General features: G+C 36.6%; 1 protein-coding gene across 1 annotated transcript in view; it reads right to left on the bottom strand.

Moving 5' to 3' along the window:
* The window catches only part of LOC106059714 (uncharacterized), a 121,501-nt gene that overhangs the window by 16,492 nt on the left and 78,280 nt on the right, over nucleotides 1-26,729 (bottom strand). The window contains exons 38-47 of the mRNA XM_056004630.1: nucleotides 26,175-26,275; nucleotides 22,923-23,128; nucleotides 21,012-21,299; nucleotides 19,778-19,987; nucleotides 18,984-19,237; nucleotides 15,227-15,378; nucleotides 14,479-14,670; nucleotides 10,853-11,000; nucleotides 1,158-1,226; nucleotides 190-310 (exon numbers count right to left, since the gene is read on the bottom strand). Of these exons, the coding sequence (XP_055860605.1) occupies nucleotides 190-310; nucleotides 1,158-1,226; nucleotides 10,853-11,000; nucleotides 14,479-14,670; nucleotides 15,227-15,378; nucleotides 18,984-19,237; nucleotides 19,778-19,987; nucleotides 21,012-21,299; nucleotides 22,923-23,128; nucleotides 26,175-26,275 (1,741 nt within the window). The remainder of the gene's footprint in view (nucleotides 1-189; nucleotides 311-1,157; nucleotides 1,227-10,852; nucleotides 11,001-14,478; nucleotides 14,671-15,226; nucleotides 15,379-18,983; nucleotides 19,238-19,777; nucleotides 19,988-21,011; nucleotides 21,300-22,922; nucleotides 23,129-26,174; nucleotides 26,276-26,729) is intronic.

Here is a 26,729-nt window from a genome sequence, read left to right as displayed (position 1 = left end):
GCCACATGACACCATCATTAATATGGACCACAGAAACAGATGCCCTTTACATCATCTGCACCATAGATCGTAAGGTCTGGAAGGGGAATTTTACTCTCTTTTTTTTTTGCCGAATTTCGCACTTTGCGGTTTGAAATACTCTCTCCGTTATCTTTAAACGTTACACAGGACCTTGTGGATGTTACTCACCCTCCTGGAGGATAAAAATGATTGATCGTTACATAAGGTTCTGTTTGCGTATGTTTGTATGGCCCGCTTGGCACAACTTTGGTAGTTGGCTTCGCCCAAGTGAAAGCAAAATGTCGCGTGTCTGTGGAATTCATAGTAAGGAAGTGAACTCTTGAATTAACATGATAGCTGACAATAATTACATACATGAAAGGACAACAACAACAAAATAAGATAGGGAGAGGGGCGACAGAGTAAAATGGGAGGGGGAGAGGAGTAGAAATGCATGCAGACAGAATAAATGAGGAATAAAGAGATTGTTGAAGAGAACCTTAGGATAGTATAAGATAGGGCTATTTGAGAAGAGATATTGCTAAGAAAAAAATGACACGAACAAAGAGATAAACTTTAAGCATAAAAAGAGAAAGAGAGAGAGAAAGAACGAGAGAGAAAGATAAAGAAAGAGAGAAAGAAACGTACAATGGAAAGGTATAGAGAGAGAGTGAAAGAGAGAAAGATAAAGAGAAAGAAAGAGATAAAGTGAAAGAAATGTGAAAGAAAGAGAGAATAGAGAGGTATAGAAATAGAGAGACGGGAAGAAGGAGAGAGAGAGAAAGTAAAAGAAAGAGAGAGAGAGAGAAGAAGAGAGTAAGAACATGAAACAAATTGTAAAAGAGAGAAAGTAAAAGAAAGTGAAACAAAATTAGAGAAAGTGAAAGAAAGAGAGAGAATAGAGAGATATATAAAGAGAGAGAGAGACAGGAAGAAAGAGAGAGATAAGAGAGAGAGAGAGAAACAAGTGCAGAGAAAAATTTAAAAAAAAGAATGCTCTGAAGACCAGACGTCTGAGATATCACCCCTCAAATTGCCTTCATTGCACAACACAACACATTCATGACGAACTTGTTCATAGCCTACAAGTAAATTTGGATAGAAATGGAAGAATTTGTATTTCTTACAATCCTACGTGAGAAAACAAAATTCTTTACCTTGTTCTGTGTTTTCCACGTCAAAGTGACATAACGGTTCTATCAATTTGGGGTTCTTCTCTCTGCAATCTAAGAGAAATGTCATACTGCGTACCTCATTAGAAACAATGGGTGACAAGCTATATCTAGATTATGATTTAGTTTGTTGGTGGCTTATACCCGAGCCGAAATATTGTCCGTTTTATACACTATATTATACACAATTATACATTATACACAATGAAAGGTATAGCATGGAAAAGTAAACTTTGTATCCTCTATATGTGATAGGTAGCAGACGGCTGTTAAAAGAATACCAAAGGGAAGTAAACTATCTATTCTCTATATGTGATAACTAGCAGACGACTATTAAAAGAATACTAAAGGGAAGTAAACTATCTATTCTCTATATGTGATAAGTAGCAGACGACTTTTAAAAGAATACCAAAGGGAAGTAAACTATCTATTCTCTATATGTGATAAGTAGCAGACGACTATTAAAAGAATAGCAAAGTAAAGTAAACTTTCTATTCTCTGGATGTGATAGGTAGCAGACGGCTGTTAAAAGAATACACTAGGGAAGCAAGCTTTCTATTCTCTATATGTGATAAGTAGCAGACGGCTTTAAAAACTACATCATAGGGAAGCAAACTATCTGTCAGGAGTCGAGACTGTGACCTATTTCGACCAGTTTCTAGAAGCCCAGGTTAAGTCCGAGTTGACCAGAGTAAACAAGTTAATTTTAGTCATCCAATCAGTGAAAGAGGTTAAGGGTAAACAATAGCATACGTCAGCTTTTAGAAGGTCACAGTTTATAAAATAATGAGGTAGTTCTGTATTTCTGACCTATTTTAACCAAAGTCAGGTGATTGTTGGACAACAAAGAGGAGAATGGCCTTGTCTTCCTATATTTCCATTGCTGTTGCTCCTCTATTTTTACGAAATTTTACATTTACAAACATTTTAAAATATACAGAGTACATCAACGAACTCCCTGAATGTTCAAATAATTATACGAATGTTTTCATAAAGGGCCAAGAACTGTTTAAGGATGAGTTTAAATTATCAATGATATTTCCTTTATAGTCCACAACAAGCGTCAACACATTGTCGATGATACATTCACATACAGAAGAAGATGTTTTTACAAACGTTCTTGTAAGATTAAAAAAAGGCATGGTATAAACTACACAAAACACACACATATATATATATATATATTTATTTATTTATATATATAGGCCTATATATGGGATAATATGCATATTAGTTGAAACATTGTTATTTTCATAAACTTCAGCTATTTTTTAACGTTATGTATTTCATATTCCGCTAAACCAATATACATTATGCACATCGATAACATTAAGAATTATTTTTCTGTGTTGGATACATGATGTATTATTATGTTATTAAAAGTTCTATCCTTTTTAAGAAATTTAAAAAATGTTACATTAAAGTTTCAAAAATGCGTCGACGAAACAGATCTAGATCCATTTTATTACTTAGAAACCAAATTTAACAATGAAAGGGCGGGGTCAGACATTTGGCCTGTGTAACTGTAAGAGTAGATCTAGATTTATCCTTGACTATCAGATGTGTTATTTGTTCGCTAAACAACTGAAGCAATTACGCACAAGGAAAACACATGGCAGTCTTTTTATCTATTATAACAACTAGTCGACATATCGACTACACACTAGCCCTAGAGCTATCTGACCAATACACACTGGTCTGCTGTCCAACTTTTAGTGTTCTACTCAAGTTCAAGCTTGTTTACTCTTGGGCAGAGAGGAAGGGGGGGGGACGAAAGTGTTACTTTTTTTTTTTCTAGGACTGGTTACCCGTATGCAAAGAACTGTAAGTGTAGTCATTCATTGTAGATCAAGAAATCTTGATCTCAGTATGGCAGATTATAGGCAAACGCTTCGGTACTTTCTATCAAAGGTTTAACTATTTGTTTTAGTTGAAACTATTTAAAAAATGTATCTCTAGATTATCCTGTTATTAACAAATTATAGTTAAGCGCTAATGAGTAAATTGAAACCACTAAATACTGACTTAAAACACTTCAGATTCCCACTACAAACGAACTAAACCTAAGCACGGTGCGCGTTGTATACACACAACCACGTGACTCAGGGGGAATTCGGAACTAGAAGTTTCTATGTTTCTGGAAAGTACGATTGAGAAAAGTATAATTTAGGGGAAAGTTAGTTAGTCGGGGTCATCGCATTGCAATGCTTTTTGATAGTAACAGTCTTATGTTTAAACACTTGCGGGTCCATTAGTTGAAGTTATAGTAGTTGAAGTTACATTAGTTGAAGTTATAGTAGTTGAAGTTACATTAGTTGAAGTTATAGTAGTTGAAGTTACATTAGTTGAAGTTATAGTAGTTGAAGTTACATTAGTTGAAGTTATACTAGTTGAAGTTACATTAGTTGAAGTTACATTAGTTGAAGTTATACTAGTTGAAGTTACATTAGTTGAAGTTATAGTAGTTGAAGTTACATTAGTTGAAGTTATAGTAGTTGAAGTTACATTAGTTGAAGTTATAGTAGTTGAAGTTACATTAGTTGAAGTTATACTAGTTGAAGTTACATTAGTTGAAGTTATAGTAGTTGAAGTTACATTAGTTGAAGTTATAGTAGTTGAAGTTACATTAGTTGAAGTTATACTAGTTGAAGTTACATTAGTTGAAGTTATAGTAGTTGAAGTTACATTAGTTGAAGTTATAGTAGTTGAAGTTACATTAGTTGAAGTTACATTAGTTGAAGTTGTTATACTAGCCGAAGTTATACTAGTTGAAGTTGTTGTTGTATCTTTAAGTTTGTTTTTTTATGAAGAAATAGGTCAAGTTGTTATTGAATTGAGAAGCTAATTTTATAAGTAATCTGGAGAAATTTATTAAAGGAGTTTCGAGAGAATACAGATGTTATTTCTTCAGTGAATTATCAAATTATTAATATAATCTCCGGCGTGTGATGACTCTGGTTAATCAACAATTAATATAAAAAGCATAAGCAAGAAATAAATAAACAGAAATCGTCACACTATCAATCTATACTATAAAGTAGAATGTGAGGTGTATGTATGTTACTTATAGACATCAAAACCATTGACCAATCTTGATAAAACTTGGCAGGAATGTTTCTTGGGTACCATCTTAGACCTTAGTGTATGTATTGTAGCCCTAAAACAAACTTAAGACCCCAAAAAAAATAAAGTTGTCCGACTCTATTACAGCTATAGTATTTTATGGATCTAGGCCATGTCTACAATGTTGACATGAGAAAAGATCGAAAGGATTTAGACCTAGATCTAATTTTAAGAAATACACTTTGCGCAGATAGTTTTTGACTTTGACACATGAAAATACAAAAGAAGATCCATTGATTTCATTATATAATAAAATTAACCTTCAATTTTGTGTTTCAAAAGCATTTTTTACATAAATTAGTTCCTTATATCTGTGACTACAGATTTTCTGACTAACATTCTTTCATTAGACAATATCGTAATGAATCGCGTACTAAAATTTAATTCGTTTAATTGTTTACTTTATAATCCCATGCCTAGATCTAAAACTCTAATTCATAAAACTTCTCTTCGCACAGATAGTTTTATACTTAAACACATAAACATACTAATTATAGCCCATTCATTTCATATTTTGATCAAATAAACATTCAAATTTGGTTTTCTAAAGCATTATTTTCAAGAGACTACATTCGTTTACAAAAGCTGCGAAGCCGAGTTGAGATAGGCCTAGATCTCTATTCATTCATGAATCGCGTACTAAAAATTATTTCGTTAAATTGTTCACTTTATAATTCATTTAATTTAACAAAGCTATCGCTCTTTTCGTTTTTAATAGATTTGAATGTATCGGCTTCGGGTAAACCCATTTTTGCAAAACTAATTTTATTTTCGTAGCGAAAGAGAAAAAAACTTGAAAGGATCATTAGCTACGTTTAACATACATCTAAATCCAATCAACTACATTAGTAAACACAAACTTAGACCCGCACGCCGCGGGTAATGTCAGGCTAGTTCTCTATATGAGGGAAGGAAGTGATCTATCCTTGATGTAGCATAATGGAAGGCCATGTTATTAAACATCTGAGACTGAGATAGAAAAATGCTTCTTGTGTTTAAAAAAGTTGCTTTCTTAAGAAAACGGAAGGTACATCTGTTTCTATATGACTCGGTGTTCAAATAGCATACCACAAATCTACATTTTCGTGTTTTAGGCCACAGAGCAAGTGATATACAGAGTCATAAATAGGGACCATCAGACGACTGTCCGAAGCGTATGACACCAGACCAGACAGCCATCCAATGAGTGCACCAGTTCGTATGGGTCTGGCGTAGCTGCTGTTTCTAAGCAGGTAATAGGTCTTTCACCTCTAGATGTATTACCCAGAACGTTATGCTGATGGACAAGCAAATGATCTCTTCTCAATATACTATAGCAGACGACTATATATATATATATAATATTATATATATATATATATATATATATATATATATATATATATATATATAGTTCGTCCATCGTGGTTCGATGATGACCACTTTGTCATCCAGGGGGCTGAGGGCTTTGCACTGGGATTTTATGTTTCCTCATGTGGCTGGTGAGACCTATATGAGCCCGTAATGTTAGGCAGCACACCGGGCAGGTTATTCCAGCTGGAGCTAGCGTCATGGTCCTTGCTTTTCTTCTCTGGCTTTTTTCTTCTGCCAGCGTCGTTCTTTTTTCCTCAGCAACCTGTGCGCCGGTTTTCAAAGCGCAACGCCAAATTGCTCTGTCATGTGCCTCTGTCTCCCAGGTGGGTGGGTCTATGCTGAACGCCTTCAGAGAAGCTTTGAGGGTGTCCCTGAAGCGCTTTCTTTGACCACCTTGCGAGCGCTTTCCTTAGCTTATTTTATCCATACAAGAGTCGTTTAGGGATGCGGTGGTCTTCCATTCTACAGACGTGACCTGCCTATCGCAGCTGGGACTGCATCAGAATTGTGTGGATGCTTTGCAGACGCACTCTTCAAAGGACTTCAGTATCTGGTATTTTGTCTTACCATTTAACATTCAGTATTTTTCTCAGACATGTCATGTGGAAGTGGTTCAGATTAGCAAATGAAAGTAAACGATCTCTTCTCAATATATTATAGCAGACGACTATAAAAGATTAGCAAATGAAAGTGAACGATCTCATCTCAATATAGCAGACGACTATAAAAGATTAGCAAATGAAAGTAAACGATCTCTTCTCAATATATTATAGCAGACGACTTTAAAAGATTAACAAATAAAAGTAAGTGATCTCTTCTCAATATATTCCTATCTTATATAATACAGACGCTATTTCAAAAAAGAAGATGATTACGTCCTACGCGTCATGCATTTAGTCATGTATATTAACCAATGACCTAAATTCTGCCAAGTCACTGGTTTTCCTGGCTAGCTCAGGCAACCCATTCCATGCTCTCTAGGGAATATATTTTAGCAGACGACTTTGAAAAGAATAGCAAGGAGAATTAAATGATCTGACATGATTTCCGGTCTGTAATGTATAAGATAAAAAAAAAGGAGAGGTACAAAAATATAAGTTTACAATCTAGTATATATAAAGATATTGACAGGATGAGACCAAATCATTATAACAATGGCGCGAAGGAGCTTATTGTTCCCAGGCCCATGACTATAAAGGATTGTTACAAAACGAAAGCTTATTTGTTATTGGAATTACATGTGTGAGACTTATACAATATTAGTTTGTATTGTTTACAGGATGGAACTGAAGACACTATTAGTCGATACATATATAGGGATTTCTATTTGTTAATGTAACAATACATGCAGGAAGACCTCTAGATCTAGATAATTGTCAGAATGAATGAAGGGATTATCCTTACATCAGTGGAATTATTAAACTATTTTAAAACGACTACATCTACATCATAGACTATATATATACAGGACTGCCAACTGTGCACACCACGCCTATATTATTCAATTCAATAAGTCCCGTACACCGAGGCGTCCTTGGTTGCAGGGTAGTGTTAGAAGAATGACTTCCGGTGAATTAGTTTACTATATAAAGAAACCATCACTAAAGATAAACACTACGTTCAAAATATTTCTTATTTTGGTAACAGTGCGATAGACATACCAGATTTTTATAACAACAAAATCTAATTTACCAACTTAAAAAAAGAGCATTTACATAGATAGTGTTTTAACTAGTTTTTATATATATATATATATATATATATATATATATATATATATATATATATATATATATATATAATTAAAAACCCATTAAGCCATTGTTTTCCAAAAAACAAAAGTGTGTATGGTCGTATATGTAGATCTAGTTTATAGCCATAGGTCACTAAATCTGGGTCAAAGTTTACATGTTTACTACGTGTACAATTAATTTTTATTGAATAGGAACAACGATTATAGAATTCTATTATATATATATATATATATAATGCATACTGCATGCTATCTTTAAAAAAAAACTACAAATAAATTTAAAAAAATAGGTATAGAATCTAGATGTAAATAAAAGTTGGTAAAGATGTCAGTGTGTAGGCTCAGTGACTCACTATTGTTATTTTTTTTTGACTGACTCACTCACAGACTTAACTTCTATCACCCATTATAGGCCTATAGGCTACCTAAGTAATAAATGATACTCTCAAAACTGAATTGACTCTTTCATTAATAGCTTATTTAACTCATATTAATAGTATGAAAAGAGAAATATATTATCCAAGCTGGCATTATCATTCAAACATCGTGAATGTCATAAAATAGGTTTATACCGGAAGTACCACATCTCAAATTTTGGTGTTGAACGAAACTTATGCTTAGTTACCCTTAGTGTTGGCAGTCCTGTAGATATATAGTCTATGATCTACATCTACAAGAAGGCTTCTATTCTTTTATGTACTAGTTTAGAGAGTAGGTTAGTTTTGTTAGACAAATATATTGTGTACTGTTTTAGCGACGGTAAAAGTAGTGACGTAGTTAGACAAACGAATGACGTAGTAGAATAGACGAACAGAGAGCAACATGGCGATAGTATAGAAGTAGTTTGTTTTTGGATCTTGGTTAGAAATAGCGACGTTTAGGAACACTGGACGGACTTCCCAGTGATAAATAAAGGTGTCATTTTATTACAGGGAAAGTTGTTATCAAGTATGTCTTTAACTTGTACTCTTAGGCTACATTTAGATGGCTTCAGTGTTATATGACACACTAGCTACAACTCACAGTTCCTTTTGTTCTTTTAAAGCTATTGGTAGCTGAATTCACAACTTGTACCCCACTTTCTTCATTCATGAGCTTAAGCTGCCATTCAGGTGCCTCAGCTGTCCGATGTATATTTTCTGCCTTGTTAAGGTCTAGATTTGGTTCTCTCAAAAGTGTTGCTCGGGTGTTCTCATTCCTTATGCCACCAACTATCCTATCTTTTATTAGGGAATCTTTAAGCAAATCAAACTCACATGTCTTTGCCTTGAGTTTGATGTCAGTGACAAAGCTGTCAAATGACTCTCCTTCGTGTTGTGTTGGAAAAAAAAAACATGTCTTTCAATGGTAACATTTTTTTCTTGGTAGACAGTACTTCTTGAACTTATTAAGAATGCAGTGAAGTGTATGGAAGGACTTGCTAATCTCACATTCATTACATTCATTATCCGTCCGTTGGAAAGTGGTATAAACTTGCACTGCTTCTTGGCCGATCACATGCAATAATGTCATAGACTGTACTGCTCTGCTTTTTGTATCCAGTCCACTTGCTATCGAATATATCTGAAAAGATTGTTTGAACCTTTTCCAATTTTCTGCTACGTTGCCATTTAATTCCAGCGGTTGTGGCGGGTGGAGTCGGTCCATCTGACACCATATAATAGACACACCAAAGCAACAAGAGTCTCAAATAACACATTGATTTGTATTAGTCTCTTGTTTGTCTCTTCACTCCCGCATCTTGTTATCAGTCTGACGTCCTTTTACACATAGCAATCACTTACACACTTTCCATGCTGTTCACTCAACCATGTACAATGAAGGTCAACTGGTCATTTCATGCACAGGCACACACACTGCACTACCGGCTACTCAAAACACATACACTTACTATCACATGTGTCTCTGTGTTTGTAGTTATGTTGCAGGCAAACAAAAGACTACAACTGATTGGCCTAGAAGTCTTTGTGCATACTCTATATTAAGGAGGCTTCAACCGTAACATAGCACAAGTGTTTGCTCATATTTGCTCGTGTATATAGGCCTATATGACACGTTGAAGATTTGGGCGCGAAAAGTTATTTCATAAAAAAGAGAAAGTCTTACTTAGAGACACTAAAGTACAAACTAGGATTTTGGAGTGTAGTGGCGAAAGTAAACAGAAGACTTTTGGCAGCCTTAGAGCAGACACGAGTAGACAGAGAATACAACATTCGACGGGTCTTAATTACGTATTAAATTTCTTGTTCGACACCGTTGATGAGCGTCAAGTAAGAGGACTCAAGTACCTATCTATTGTAGGCCTTTCAATATGTTTATTTCGTTTGCTTATTGGAGTGTTACCTCCGACTAATAATATCTGCAAAAGAGACAGCGTGGAGGCGCCAAACATATGTATTACACTATACCACTATATGTAAGTCACAGCTGGGGCTGCGTAGCCACGAGAAATACTGCATCCCTCATTAATCTTCGGACTCGAAGACAGGCCTTATTATTATACAACAGTAGTATATAAAATATACTCTTTACCCCTTCTTCCATCTCCTCTCCCTTCCCCACACCTCCTAATATATGCTCCATTCTGATTATAAATATTTGAGAAATCGTATTTATTTTCATGAAAGTCAGTTCTAACATATTCTGAACATTTACAATGGACCTCATTCACCAATCGTAAACAAACAACATTTAGCCACGTGATTCTCTATCTCTTCTATACAAATTAAGTAATCCGTTGTTTTATCAATATTATCACGTGGCTAAATGTTGTTTGTTTACGACTGGTGAATGAGGTCCATTAGGACGCTGTTTACAAAACATTAATACAGGTATTTGATTGTTTATTGATTTTTTTTTGTAAGTAATACAAACAGTGTTATTTCTCTTAGTAATTTCTGGAGATAAGGGACACAATTTAGTTACTAGCGATAAGAGAAACCATGTTAATTAATTACATGAGATAAGAGAAACAATGTAATTTCTAGAGATAAAAGTAACAACGTAATTATTTGAGACAAGAGAAAAACAGTAATTACACGCGATAAGAGAAACAATGTAATTACTAGCGATAGAAGAAATGATGTGTATTAGCGACACAGTCCAATGGTGACCAAATGTATCAGAGATACAACAGAGAAACAGATTCTTTTAGAGACATAGAATATCATCACACTGCCATAGTAACGCTGTTGGGCAAGTGTTAACTTAAACCTGTTCGAATCCCGGCTCGGGCTGAGTTGTGTGTTCTGAGCGCCTAAGGGTATCACGGAACCCCTCCTCTATAGACCTCTTACCTATATGTCAACAAAAGAGATCAGTCCAGAGCGCTGGGCATGCTATAGCATAACAGATGAGCAATAAAAAAAAAAGCAAATTAAAAAAAAAATATTCTAACTATCCCCTTGTACTCATCCATCAAGCGTTCTTACAAGAGTAATTGTTGACTCACCAGTTTGATTTAAAACTCGGTACTGTTGTATCCTTCCATTTGAAACAGCCTTATATGTCGATGTGGTCTGAGGGGAGTTTAAGACGTAACTAGGCTTGGAAAAAAAACTTTCCCTCATTTTGTACCAGAAATCCTCCATCAACAAACTCTGAACAAATGTAATTGAAAGTCGATGAAAGTCTTGAAAACAATAAAGTAATTACACTGAAATGATAGGTCATTGTGGTTAGGCTACATATATCTGTAACTGACTTAAAAGACATACTTCGCATGGAATTAGGTGTGAGTAATAAAGAACATTACAATAGGAGTGAATGAGAGCGAGAGAGAAAGAGGGGGAGTGAGGGAGAGAGAGAGAAGGTGGGACATAAAGTATAAGAAAGAGAGTATGAGTGTGTGAGAGAACGAGCATGAGAAAGAACATAAATCGACAGAATAAGAGTGAGAGAGAGAGAGAGAGTGAGTATGTTCAAAAGAAAAAATAAGAAAAAAAACAAGGTTACAAAAGACAGTTTGTGTGGAAACACAAACTCAAAATCGGCCCCCGAGGTGGTCCACCCAGGCAGGCTTCAATATTTTCAGAAAGAACATCCGAATGAAATTATATCAAAGACAAATGAGAGATAATAATGGAGAAAGAAGGTTAACGGATCTTGTGTAGTGCCCCAAAGGTCCAGCAGATCAAAGGATAGGTGAAAGTGAATGTAAGGTTAGATGTGAACCTGGCCTAACTAGTTCCCCTTTCAGACTCTGTGGTCTATTATTCTATATTGCTCTAGTTACAAAAATTTAGGAAAATAAAGTTTATAAGATTACTATTCGTTTTAAAATAGGTCTAACTTATAATGCATACTAATTAGCTTTTTCTCTTTAAAAAATTACTTACATAACTGATTTCAAAAATTATATTTTTCGCTTTCAGAAAAAAAGTAGCCGTTGCATCAGAACTTTGAATGGTCTAAAATATTGTAATGTCCGATTTTCAATATCTCTTCTAGTTTACGAGATCTAAACGGGACGGACGGACAGACGGACAAAGACGGACAGACATTTCACACAAAACTAATAGCGTCTTTTCCCCTTTCGGGGGCCGCTAAAAACAGTATTACATTAAGAGAGAGAGAGAGAGAGAGAGAGAGAAAGGGTATTTAGAAAGAGAGAAAAAGAAAATCGTCTGAGAAATTTAAGCCTCAGGTAAATGGACATAACAGTTGAGGACACCTGGCACTAACACAATTACTCACAAAGAAATATTATATGGGTATAAAAAAAAACAAGTCAAATAAAAACAAGCTTTTAAAATCACTTTCTCCCTGATAAATCTGATGGTGGTCTAATAGTCTATACATTCTGGTTGTATATATTTGTTGTAATGCTATAGTGTTTCAAGGAGTCTTTCCACTGAGTTTTGAACAATCACATTCTTCTATAGGGAAGAGCTACTAATTTTTACCTAATACTTTACGCAAAAGTGCGTGTACGTCTATTTTATTTTACAAAGCTTAGATCAACTCACATTGTCTGTCTTTCTGGTAAAAAGTTTGTACACGTTATTTCTCTGACAGCTAATCAGGGATCAAGCTGAAAATTTGCCCAATTATTTCTTTTACCAGACAACACAATAATCGATTAAAAAATTAACCAATTAGTTAATTAGCTATTAGCATTTACTTATTTTGTTTGGTATCTCAAATAAGTGAAAGAAATGGCACTTGGCTGAATTAGTTCCCTCTATAGGTCGCCGTCTGAGTCTTAGTCACTCTTAGTGAACGCAAACATGAAATACGACGAGACTGTAGAAACAATGCATAACTATACAATACAATCTTCTATATTCATAAGAACTTCAGTAGCAGAGTGGTTAAAATGTCATCTAGAGGAGGCTTTTGCGATGAGCTCGAATTCAGGTCTCTCTCTCTCTCTCTCTCTTTTTTTAATAAATGCCTTTTTATTGTTTAGTCTAGATCTATTACAAATTTAATTGCATGATTGATCCAAACTAATTGATACAACTATGCTTAATATTAGATTTATTTTTCAAAGTATTTTTTAAAAATTATTTTCTTGTTTTTAAAATCCATCTTAGAGAAGAAACATTTAGTAATTAGCTTTTAAACAACAGCGCCACTTTTATGTTTAGAGCATGCGATATGATCCAGTCTCATTTGTAGACCAGTGAGGGAAGGGGGTATATCTGGGAAACCTTCTCGAGCCTCGAACTCCCTTGATAGATAGCCAAGTCAAGCTTAAACTCGACCAAACATCCCACCACATAAAAGAGTCGAGTATACCGTTGAAGCTGGGTTAAAGAAAAAAAAACGCAAGCCAAATTAGATTTAAAGACGATTACGAAATTATAAAGGTCAAACCAGACTCTTTGAGGTGAGCTAAATTAGGTAACATTTTTTTCCAAAGACTGTCAAATTGCTGGGATAACTCGTCTTCTGTCGGCCTGTCTATCTGTCTGCCTGTCTATCTGTCTGCCTGTCTATCTGTCTTTAAAGTTTGAAGCTAACAATAGATAACTATAAAATATTCTATTTTCGTTAGCGACTCGCTGAAACAGCAGTTGCGTTATCAGCTTGAGGAGGCTTGAATCCTCGAGTTCGAAGTGAAGTTCTTGAATTTAATGTTTTTATAAATGCAATCAAAAAGCAATCACGGTAGCATTTACGAGATACCCCACTTTCTTCTCCACCCCACCCCCCACAGACAGGTAATAGAATCCAAGCGCATAGAGAAAGCTAAAAGCATGAAACAAAAATAATTCGTAAAAATACATGTAATCGCACATATTTATTGGTCTAGATCTATTACAACTTTCATTACATGTCTGAATCAAACTAATTGATACAACTACACTTAGTACTAGCCTTTTTTTTTAAATATTTATTCTATTTTCTTGTTAACATACCCGTTTAATTTCCAGTTTCTACTTTGTGTACTTTTCACCTCACTTATTACCTCACTTATTACCTCACTTATTACCTCACTTTTTGCCTGTTTGGTCAAAATCTCGCTCATGTTATATTCACGTTGTCGAATCAAGTTGAAACTCTGCCCAATTATTCAGTGTCGATGACAACAGGTGAAAAAAAGTTTAGTCGTAATTAATCAATGGACCTCATTCACCAATCGTAAACAAACAACATTTAGCCACGTGATTCTCTATCTCTTCTTTACAAATTACGTAATCCACAAAGGATGTCACGTGATACGTATTTATAATTGTTTTATCAATATTATGATGTGGCTAAATGTGTTTATTTACGATTGGCGAATGAGGTCCATTGGGTTTCATATGAAAAATGTACTAAGCTAACGGGAGATAAGTCTTGTAATAATGAGATAAATGGCAGTGATTGAACGATGCTCTCCCCTCTTGAAGTGTTTACATTGTCGACATACAAGAAGGCAGACGCATAAAATTCGTGAAACAATGAAACCTTCGCAAATGTTTACAGTTGTAATTGATTCTTAAATAACTAATGCGATTTCACTCAATATAGGCGTGGTTTTAAAAAGATTTTAAAAAATTAAGTGTTTAACCCATGAAAAGGAAAGAATAACAAAAAAAAAAAAAAAGAAAACATCAATGTACACCAGCAAACTCAGCCATGACTGACCGTGTCTAGTATGATTTCCGTGCGACCAACCTGGCACAGACGTTTGATGTACTGTGACTGCAAGTAGCTGCTGTGTATGTCTCCGGTCTGCACATTGATGAAGAATATGATCATCAGGATAAACATGACAGTAAAGATTTTGTCCGCCCTCCCAGACTCTTTCTCTGTTTTACTCTCTTCAGAATTAACTGTCTGGAAACGAAGAGTTTCAATGAACAAACTTTACTATTACAGAGCAGACGTCAACTCTGTCTGTCAGTCTGTCTGTCTCGGATCAAGTGGGAATTTCGCATAATTATTTCTTGTACCTGACAAAACAAGAATCAATTTGAAAAAAAAAATTTAACCGATTAGTTAATTAAGTATTGCTTATTAATTCTTGCGTTTTGTATCAAACAAGGGAAAAATAGTGTACTTGACAGATGTGGTGGTATTAGTTGAAGTAATCCCCTTTGTGTAATTAGGTCGCCCTTAAAAGTTTGAAACTAATAATAGACAACCGTAAGTCTTCTAGTTTCAAACAGGGGCGCTAAGCTAGTGCTTATAGTTTTTTATATGTAAATTTAGCGCTGGTTGTACAGCTGTAGACCTGCTAAATCATGAGGAAATCCGGGCACTGTTTAGGGGAGACTACAATGAATTATTCTTTATTGCTTCCCTTTTACGGCGGTGGACCCTTTCGGTGCGCGCGAATGACTATTGCTTTATGGTTTAATTCTAAAATGATTGCATTTATTGAACTACTCACTTCCGTGGACTTTTTCGAAGCTTTTGCGATCAGCTTGGAGTATCTTATCATGGTGGGCGGGATCTCAGAGTTTTCAAAGTTCACCACTCTACGTGGGCGTAGCTTGCCAAGGGCTGTACACTTGGCCTTTGTGTAAAGTGCCTCCAAACACGCTTTGGAAACAAACCCCCACCGCAAAAAAAAATAAAAAAAAATAGAAAAAATAATAAAATGAAAAGAAATTATTGGAAAATGTTATGCAATAGTTATATTTCTTTCATATTTACTCCTTTGAAAATGACACAGAAAATAAAGCGTAGTTGAGTAACTGGAGAGAGAGAGGGGGGAGGGAGAGATGGGGAGAGAAGGAGAGGCATGGAAAAAGAGAAAGGTAGAGAGAAAGTGAGAGGGAGAAAGAGAGGGAGTGAGACAGAACTACATGAAATCACACTAATGATTTCCACTATGCTCTCTTCCTGTTAACCTATGCTATTTTAAGTGCACAATAAATAAACATGCATTAATTGATGGCCTTTCGTCTCGAGATACTACTAGTACTTCTAGTTCAATTATTGGTTTAATTAACGGTTTTGCAGAAGAAAAAAGACCCAGCTTTCTAGAGAACATTGTGGTCTTGGATTGCCCATCTGCACCTTACTTTTGGCAAACATTAAGTTGAATGGGCTGTCGGTTAGAATATCATAGCTAATTGTTCCAAAACATAAGTGGCTCCACTAAATAGCGTAGCAAGCTAGGCGTGAACAAGGATCAAGAATATGATGGTCAACTCCATCCCAAACCAGTATATATCGGTACATTTTAAAAACATACAAATCCAAATCAAGGGAGATGCCGTAGGTAAGCGGTAAAGCGCTTGGCTTCCGAACCAGGGTCCGGGGTTCAAATCCTAGTGAAGATTGGGATTTTTAATTCCGGGATCTTCGGGCGCCTCTGAGTCCACCCAGCTCTAATGGGTACCTGACATTAATTGGGGAAAAGTAAAGGCGGTTGGTCGTTGTGCTGGCCACATGACACCCTTGTTAACCATAGGTCACAGAAACAGCCCTATAGACCATAAGGTTTGAAAGGGAAACTAATCCAAATCTAGCAATAGATTTTAATAATTTCCGGATATTTCCATGACTTGTTCGTATATTTTGCATTTTCAGGAGATTTCCAGGAGCTCCTGGTAAATCAGGAGGCCGCGGGAAATCTGTTATAAGTTATAAAATGGCTTAATTTAATAATTTATACACATAAAATTAGCGCGGTTCCTATGAAAGTGGGGGCACACTGCGGACGCATAGGTTGCAGTGGCCTAAGGCCGCCCCTGTAAAATACCGGCGTATGCTACGCCGCCGGTCGACTAGTAAGTTTAATTTCTCGATTGTTAGAGTAAGGAGGTTTCTGTTTTTACTAGTCGATCAGCATACGTGAATTTCATTTGGGAGTACCGTAAAAGTATTAACTCTTGACAACTGGCTTGTGCTTCGGTGACAAGAAGTGTGCAATCAGAGTGATGGTGGCGACGGGGTGAGATCAGTGAGTTTTTCTTTTTGTCTGTCCCACGTCTTAACAATACCTTCTGGTTTGTACAACAAAAAGAACGCTTTTAGACAACTTTTTTTATTTAGTGTACAGCAGCGTTTCTCGAACTGTGGGGTGCCCAAATCTGCTCAAGGAGACATGAAGTCTTGACAAAAGGTAAGGGGGTGGAGGGGGGAAGCCGGTCAATTTATTTTTTTAAGAGCAGCATTTTATTTTTTTTTACATTTCATATTCATTGTGATTGTCAAATAATGTTTGAATATTGATTAAGTAAAATTACATTTAAATAAAAATTAAATTAAAATATTTCAATCAATAAAAGTCGTTTATCTTCTAATAGGGAGTTTTTAATTCACACCCTTTATGCTGGAAGCGTTTGAGACAATATCTACTCAGAGACATATGCTGGGAATATAACAAAAAGTCTCTGCTAACCTATATCGTCGCACATTTAGTGTGTCAAAATGGTCGACATTCTCCTGACTGTTGAATATCATTATGTTTACCACTATTGTGTAAAAAAAAAAAAAATTTGGCGTCGGACGCCTTCCTTAACACGAAGGTAATCTAAAGACGATCATTGCTACTAAAGACGTGCGTGCTCTCTAGTACTTCAAATGCCCCACGCATAATAATTTTAGCCATTGCCACGTAAATAGACATGATACCTTTTTTTTTTTTACAAGGATTGAATAGTACAGTTTAATGTCTTGAAAACACTTCAATATCAGACGGCCCCACACTTCTTAGCGCCCCCGAAAGGGGAAAAGATGCTATTAGTTTTGTATGGAATGTCCGTCCGTCCGTCCGTCCGGTTTAGATCTCGTAAACTAGAAAAGATATTGAAAATCCGCAATTATGATATTTTAGATCTTTCAAAGTTCTGATGCAACGGCTACTTTTTTAAATTTTAAAATCAACTATGCAAGCATTTTTTAAAAATAAAAATACACCATTTTTACAACTATTCACAATTAATAATAACAAACACAGGATGCTATTAGTAGGGGGATAACAATATATCATATTATTAACATATTTAGGCAAACATTTTTATTTTTTTTATTTTTTATAAATGTATTTCCAATGTAAGTTCTTTCATATTAACTACTACATTAAAAAAAAATGGTTACTATTTTTTTCAAAGAGAAAAATCTATTTAATATGCATATAAGTGGAACATAATTTAAAACAACAATTAATAGTAGTTTTTCATAATATCGCGTGAACTGCAGTGTGTACATTTCAATGTAAGACACTTAACTAAAGATTTTTAAATTTTTTTTTTACGAAATGTTATTTTTTAATGAGGCTTTGAATAAGAGATTGACCCTATACAAAACAATTAGATCAATAAAATAATCATTATATGAAATCAGTTAAGTCAGATACTTTGAGAAAAAGGCATTATAGACACCAGGAGAAAGAATTTCTGAAGTTTAGAACGCAGGAGAACGCTTGGTAACGGGTATCCGACCCAGATTTCGTTGGGAGGGACAAAGAACCTGTTACATCTCCAATACTAATTCCAGTAAGAATTATGTATATTCCGTATATAAGTTAAAAATTTGGGTTCATTTATATAAACACCTAACATTTCACTACTACAGCGCTCCTACCAGTACTCTGCGGGCTAAAAGGAGTTGGGAGGCGCGAACGAAATTTCTTTCATCAAGGGGGGATGGCACCACCGTTAATGGTTTGAGAAACACTGGTGTACATCCAAGTTCGTCAATCTAAGGCTGTTAATTTGAAACCTTTTTACCCCAAGCTCTATGAGATCTGTCCTGGGCCCTGACCCCGCTGAGGAATCTCCTGACCCACTAACGAAGCGCTAAGAAAGGGTTAAGAAGAAATTTGAGATAGTAGTTTTGCAGATTTTGATTTGTGAACGTGAGCTTCAGCTCTGCGCTTTTTGGGCTTGTATTTGTACTTATGCTGTAGTCTGTTGGTCGTGACCTGTCTGGAACTGTGTGCGTGCGTGTTAAATCTACTTCGTATTGTATTGACAGAAAACTTGACATTTACAGTAGTCTGTTTGTTTAGTATATCTCACAAAGTTTCATCAATTAGGTTTTATGCCTAGTTTTTAAAGTTTTCTTTGTCTTCTTGTTTTTCTTAAGCCAACTCCTCTTTTACGTCACGTTTTGATTGTGCAGGTGTCAGGTCCCCCCCCCCCCCACCCTAGATTTGTCAGGAAGCGCCCTTGTGGAAATGCTAAAACAAATACCTTTCAAACGAACATCCGCGTCGCCGCGACACAAATTCAGGCCTTCCATCATAAGGAGAGACAGAAAAATATAGAATGGGTGCAACAGAAAGATTATAGCAAGGAGACCCGCCAAGGCTGACAAGATGAAGTTCCAGTTTCGTCCCAGGAAGTAGCCGTTCATCGCCAGGAAGTAGCTCAAGAAGATGATAGTTGGCAGCATCATTAAGCAGGTTTGTATTAACGGATAACTGTGTCGAATAGATGCTTTATGCCTGTTGCAATAGACAAATTAACATTATGATATACATATGAATAAATAGATTATTGGTTTTATATAGTGCTACTTTCAGGATTATAGTATTCTCAAAGCGCTATGGTCCAATCTCGTTTGTGGACCCGTTGGGAGGAGGAGGGTTTGAGTGATATCTGGGAGAAGGTTTTTCTGTGCTGCTTTTAGGCGCTCAGTAAACAACTCTGTTCGGGTCGGGCGTCGAACCTCGGGCCCCTTCATAGGCAGCCAAGTCAAGTTCAAGCGTGGCCTCTCGACCATGCTTCTCAAATATAAGATTAACAAAAGCAGTAAATTAGGCATATGAACAAAAATAATTATACAGTTCGGTTCGCCGCTAAGTAGGTCATGGTAAAAAGGGAGCCACGAAGTCGGTCGAACGATAATGACCGAGAACCGCCGTTAAAGAAAAAAATATAAAAGGGAAGCAAACATATTTTGTATAATTATTCATCATATAAGGAATTGCTCCCCTTTACATGCATTTTGTTTTAATTTTCTAGAAAATGTCAAATTTATTTACCTAGTAAAGATATTTTTTCGCCAAGTTCCTTTTGGATAAGCTATGGCAAGATTCTCTAAAAGCTCAATGTAATTGTGGTAGGCGAGAATACGAAGCCTGTCAGACTCTGGATCAACTGGACTTCCAACTCTTTTCACTCTCAACTTTGAAGCAGACGATAGAGAGTTGGTGTTTAGGTTTCGGCTTCCTTTCGACACTTTGTTATAAGACCTAGAACATAGAATCCAATTGTAGGATAAAAGCAACAGGCGATTAAAACACAAATGCAAAATCATCGAATTTGATACGCTTGTGAATCTTCTGTTTGTTATCGCTAAGTAGTCTCGAGTATAGAAGAATGATATTGAATCTACAGCACTCACTGTTAATTTAAGTGAATTGACTTTTTAACCTAGCCTTTGTGGTTGAAACCGTGCCTCTGTGGCTGAAACTGAGCCTCTGTGGCTGGATCTGAGCCTCTGTGTCTGAAACTGTGCATCTGAAGTTGGAACTAAGCCTCTTTGGCTTCATTTTGCACAGGTGGCAGAAGTTACGAAAGGCAGGAAGTGACTCTTTCGGGGCGGAGTCACATTTGACATTTTGAGGATGGTAAGAGAAGATTATTTTCAATGCTTTAAAAACCGCCAGTTCCCTGTGCATTAATGTTGGATTTTAAAGCTAACCATACATGTAAAGTACAATATTTTATGTATTTTTCCCCCCGATAATCCGTCATTTTTACTGGGATATCAAGGACTCTTAATCGGCCTCAAGTGCAGTTCATGAGCTAAGTATGATCATCGGAAGGTTAGAAAACGATAAGGATTAAGCTGGTCTGTTTCTGTGTACTGCGGGTGGGATTGGTCAGGGAAGACTTGAAAAGCTTGAAGATAAGCACCTCGACATTACCAGGCCGAGTGCTATTAAGCAGAGATAGACAATTATTGACAATATAAAATTGTTATGAACTGGGAAAGTACCCTTAAATAGACTCGATACCACCACCTCAGTCAAGTACAATTTTTTTCCCTTATCCGAAATGCCACACAAAATAATTAATTAACAATAGTTAATATACAAATTGTTTATTTTTTTTAATTGATTCTTGTGTTGTCATGTAAAAGAAATAATTATGCAAAAAATTCAGCTAGATCCGAAATTGGGTGTCGAAGAAATAACGTTTGCAAACTTTTCTTTTTACCAGAGAGACAGACGGAGTTTAAAAAAAAAAAAAAGGGTTGAGCTCCATATTTACAATCGTTGTGACTTGGTCCTCTCACTCATTAGCGACTGTTCCCCAGATCTTTGTTTATCTGTACTCTCTGGTGAACTCAGTCCGGTTGTTTTGTAAGCTTCCGACCTCAGCTTCGGATCCGGACTATCAATGAGCTCGGATGTCATCTCAGACGCTCTGGTGTCTTCGTTACTGTCTACTATGTCTGGTAGTTTGTCTGCAGCTGTTCTAGTGCCGGCTTCTCTTGAAGACTCGTAATGAAACTCTGTCTTCCAATCTATGGAGTCCAGAGAGCTGATAGTGTTTGTCCTGGTTGAAAGGAAAACAGTTATTTTGATTTTAACGACAACTTGATAATTTCGAAATCCTAGATAATCAACTCAACACACAAACTTGATTTTATGGCTATGGTAAGTTTGGAATGATTCTAATTTAAAGCATGACAATTTTTAGAATTCCTTTTTTTTCAGCTTGCAAACTCTTCAAGGGAAGAACACTGGGTGGACATGGATATCGGAAACGGCTCTCAAGTTTTTCTTAAAAATTCGACACTTTTTTTGTAAATCTTTGGAAAACAAAATACTAGACATGTGACCACACATTACAAATTCTTGTTTGACCGTTATGATTTGTAAAAAATATACCCATCTTAAAATTAAAGTAGGCTATTTTAAACATTTCTTTTTCAGCGGGTATTCCCGGTCTCAACTTTGGTGTTACTTTGTATTCATTAAAGAGAAAATGGATAAATTGACCTGAGTGAACATTTTGCGCACTGTCGTATGTAGAAATGAGCGGGACTTTAAAAAGAGAACTTGATTGGGCAAGGTAAAGAGAGAGAGAGAGAGAGAGAGAGAGAGAGAGAATCTTTGCAATAGTATGCCAATATTAATATTAAACCATTATAAGGGATAAGTAGATTGAGAAATTATAGATGAAAAGCAGCATCCTAAAGGAGGAATGTCTCTCAAAGTTGGGCTCCACAGCCACATAACAAAGGTGTACGAGATGAACCATTGTCGCTCTATGACTGAAGGAGGCCAACAAAAGGAGGAATCAATATTTAATTTACTATGTTAAAGAGAAGAATGGAGAGAGAAGATTGACAGATTTCGTGTGGTGCCCCAACGGTCCAACAGACTAATGGATAGGTGAAAGTGAAGGAGAAGCTTGATGTGAACCTGGCCTAACTAATATCATATAATGATTATCTAACTGATCTAATTGTTCTGTAAAGGGTCAATCTCTTATTTAAAGCATCAAGAAAAAAAAGAACCATTTCCATATTTTTAAAAATTCATTCATTTAGTTCAGTGTTCGGTCTCTGTGTTCGAACATTGTGGTTCACGCGATGATTTAAGAAAAACTACTTATTAATTGTTGCTTTAAATAACGTTCCACTTATTTGCATACTAAACAGATTTTTCTCTTTTTTTTTTTTAAAAAAGTAAACTTTTGTTTTGTTAATGTAGTAGTTAGTATAACAGAACTTATTTAACTTAGCAATACAATGGCAAAAAAAAAAAAAAAAAAAAAAAATTGACGAAATCTAAAACCGTTTGCATAAATGTGTCAGTCATCTCCCTTACTAAATAGCCTCCCGTCTTTGTTACTATGAATAGGGAATAGTTGTAAAATCTGTGTATTTTTATGAAAAAAAAACTGCTTGTATATGTGATTTAAAAATTATTTTTCGCTTTCAGGAAAAAAAAAATAGCCTTTTCATCAAAACTTTGAAATGTCTAAAATATTATGATGTCGGATTTTCAATATCTTGTCTAGTTTACGAGATCTAGACGGGACGGACGAACGGACGGACAGACATACCACACAAAAAGGGAACGACTTGCATTAAAACTCATGGCTGAAGGCGGCGGGCTTGTTTTGAACCTGGGACAGTTCCGAGCAGACATACGTTTGAGAAGAGCTCACCTTTGAAAGACGAGGCTCAAGAAGTAGGTGATCAATGATGTTATGATCACAGAGTATATAGTAGCCGAAGTATACACATTCTCGCTGGATTTCTTTCTCAGGGCGGCGGCGTCACTTCTCAATTGAACTCGAATCAGATTCATGAATGCGTTGATGATGGTGAAATTGAGCAGTATGGTGAGCCACATCAGTAGCACGTGAGGTGTCTGGGCATGAAACAAACACAAAAGAGGTTTTATTCTTTTCGACTCTGAATGTAGGAATTTGGCTTCAAAAGAGAAAGAGAGATAGACAGAGGCAGAGTGAGAGAGAGGAAGAGAGACATACAGAGACAGAGTGAGAGAGAAAAAAAAGGTATAGACAGACAGAGACAGAGTGAGAGAGAAAAAAAAGGTATAGACAGACAGAGACAGAGTGATAGAGAAAAAAAAGGTATAGACAGACAGAGACAGAGTGATAGAGAAAAAAAGTATAGACAGACAGAGACAGAGTGATAGAGAAAAAAAGGTATAGACAGACAGAGACAGAGTGATAGAGAGAAAGAAAGATAGACAGACAGTGACAGTTAGAGACAGAGAGACTGACACAGACAGATTGAGAGATTGAAAGAGCTTGTTCGATACCAAATAAAATAATTAATTACTAATAGTTAAACAATTGGCTAATTTAAAATGTATTCTTATTTTGTCAGCTACAATAAATAAGGGTGCACAATTTCAACTTGAACCGCGATAAGGTGAAGGAGAAAAAACGTTAATAGACTTTTTACGAGACCAACAGAGTGAGTTGACTTAAGCTTTGTAATAAACCTCGTTTGCATGCATTCAATGTTTGTTGCCTATTCAAACTTTACATTTTTTAATGACAGGTACTATTGGAAGCTCATCATATAGCACACAAAATGGCAGCCAGATAATTGTATGGTAATGCAAAGATCCATTGACTGATGCCAAATCCGCCCTTCAAATCCTGAAAAACTCGGATACTATCTATATAGTGCAACTGAGGTTCAACTTTCTAAACCTTAACATCAACAAGAAGGAAACTGTTCTTAATAGGTTCAAGCACTCATTGAATTAGAAGGCAAAGAAAAATCAGACATACTGGCCGAAGATGGGAAGGATGAAAAAACAAATGAAAATCCCTCTCTACCCAGAAGAAATGATGAAAATAATAGAATAAATGAGAATTGGACCAGCTCACATCCCAATTACAAGAAAAAAGGACGCCTATTGTAAACTATCTCGACATGACCAACGCATACTTTTTCCACACAGAACCAGGCACAACAAACTGAGATAACATGTTGTTCCAGAAGCAAAAAGTTGGGACTACCGAAACCTGCCCTTGTGGAGCATCACTAGAGAATGCAGACCATATCCTTCAAATCTGAATACTATCAATACGCTGGAACATGACTCTGGCCCCAAAACCCTCCTATAGAAGAAAAACTTTACTGAGAACTGCCTGATCTGGAAACCAATGCGCGGTTCATCTCAGATCTAGGATTACTGATCTGAACCCTCCGACATAGAAAATGAGAACGAAGAAGAAGCAAAGACCGATTTTTAAATATAGTCCGAATCTAATTATTATAATTATAGTTATTTTAGATTAGCATACTTACTTTTACGATACATTAGTATATCCTCCCCTGTCACATTACCTAAGCATACCCCCACCGCCACAATGTGACAAAACATGAGTATGTAAGCATACCTCCACCGCCACAATGTGACATAACATGAGTATGTAAGCATACCCCCACCGCCACAATGTGACGTAACATGAGTATGTAAGCATACCCCCACCGCCACAATGTGACTTAACATGAGTATGTAAGCATACCCCCACCGCCACAATGTGACTTAACATGAGTATGTAAGCATACCTCCACCGCCACAATGTGACAAAACATGAGTATGTAAGCATACCTCCACCGCCACAATGTGACATAACATGAGTATGTAAGCATACCTCCACCGCCACAATGTGACATAACATGAGTATGTAAGCATACCCCCACCGCCACAATGTGACATAACATGAGTATGTAAGCATACCCCCACCGCCACAATGTGACATAACATGAGTATGTAAGCATACCCCCACCGCCACAATGTGACAAAACATGAGTATGTAAGCATACCTCCACCGCCACAATGTGACATAACATGAGTATGTAAGCATACCCCCACCGCCACAATGTGACGTAACATGAGTATGTAAGCATACCCCCACCACCACAATGTGACTTAACATGAGTATGTAAGCATACCCCCACCGCCACAATGTAACATAACATGAGTATGTAAGCATACCCCCACCGCCACAATGTGACATAACATGAGTATGTAAGCATACCTCCACCGCCACAATGTGACATAACATGAGTATGTAAGCATACCTCCACCGCCACAATGTGACGTAACATGAGTATGTAAGCATACCCCCACCGCCACAATGTGACTTAACATGAGTATGTAAGCATACCTCCACCACCACAATGTGACAAAACATGAGTATGTAAGCATACCTCCACCGCCACAATGTGACATAACATGAGTATGTAAGCATACCCCCACCGCCACAATGTGACATAACATGAGTATGTAAGCATACCCCCACCGCCACAATGTGACGTAACATGAGTATGTAAGCATACCTCCACCGCCACAATGTGACATAACATGAGTATGTAAGCATACCTCCACCGCCACAATGTGACGTAACATGAGTATGTAAGCATACCCCCACCACCACAATGTGACGTAACATGAGTATGTAAGCATACCCCCACCGCCACAATGTGACTTAACATGAGTATGTAAGCATACCCCCACCGCCACAATGTGACTTAACATGAGTATGTAAGCATACCCCCACCGCCACAATGTGACTTAACATGAGTATGTAAGCATACCTCCACCGCCACAATGTGACATAACATGAGTATGTAAGCATACCTCCACCGCCACAATGTGACATAACATGAGTATGTAAGCATACCCCCACCGCCACAATGTGACATAACATGAGTATGTAAGCATACCTCCACCGCCACAATGTGACATAACATGAGTATGTAAGCATACCTCCACCGCCACAATGTGACATAACATGAGTATGTAAGCATACCTCCACCGCCACAATGTGACAAAACATGAGTATGTAAGCATACCTCCACCGCCACAATGTGACATAACATGAGTATGTAAGCATGCCCCCCCCCCCTATTTATTGTTCCATTACCTTTGTGTAGCCGTTGCTCATGTTGAAGAAGCTGCCCACAACTAACTGGTGCATACGAAAGTGATGAATGAAAGCATACAACCTCAGCCTCCCTGGACTGCCTGTACGAAAGAAATAATGAATCAAAATGAAGTTGGTTGATGAAACGAAGATCTCAAGAACCAAACGTTTCAACAACAGTGGGTTGTTGTTGTTTTACACTGAAACATGGTTTGCATGAACAGCAACGTAGAATCCACTTTTGAGTCATTATGTGCCTTTATAAAACATGTACGTACATTAGGGGAGCTCAGGCTGAGTGGTAAAGCGCTTGACTCAGAAACGAGGGATATCGAGTCCGAATCCCGGTGAAGACAGATGTTTTGAATTTTTAAGCCGCCCCTGAGTTCGCACAACTATAATGGGCAACTGACATTATGTTGGGGAAGAGAGGTGGTTGGTCGTTGTGCTGTCCACATGACACTTCGTTAACCGTAGGCCACAGAAACAGATGGGCGTTACCTCATCTGTACTCATGGATCTAGATCGCACCCAACTCTTTTTTATGTCTCCATT

Source organism: Biomphalaria glabrata, chromosome 11 (genome assembly GCF_947242115.1).
Source record: "Biomphalaria glabrata chromosome 11, xgBioGlab47.1, whole genome shotgun sequence".
Classification (NCBI taxonomy): domain Eukaryota; kingdom Metazoa; phylum Mollusca; class Gastropoda; family Planorbidae; genus Biomphalaria; species Biomphalaria glabrata.
This window is presented reverse-complemented; position numbering and strand designations above follow the sequence as displayed.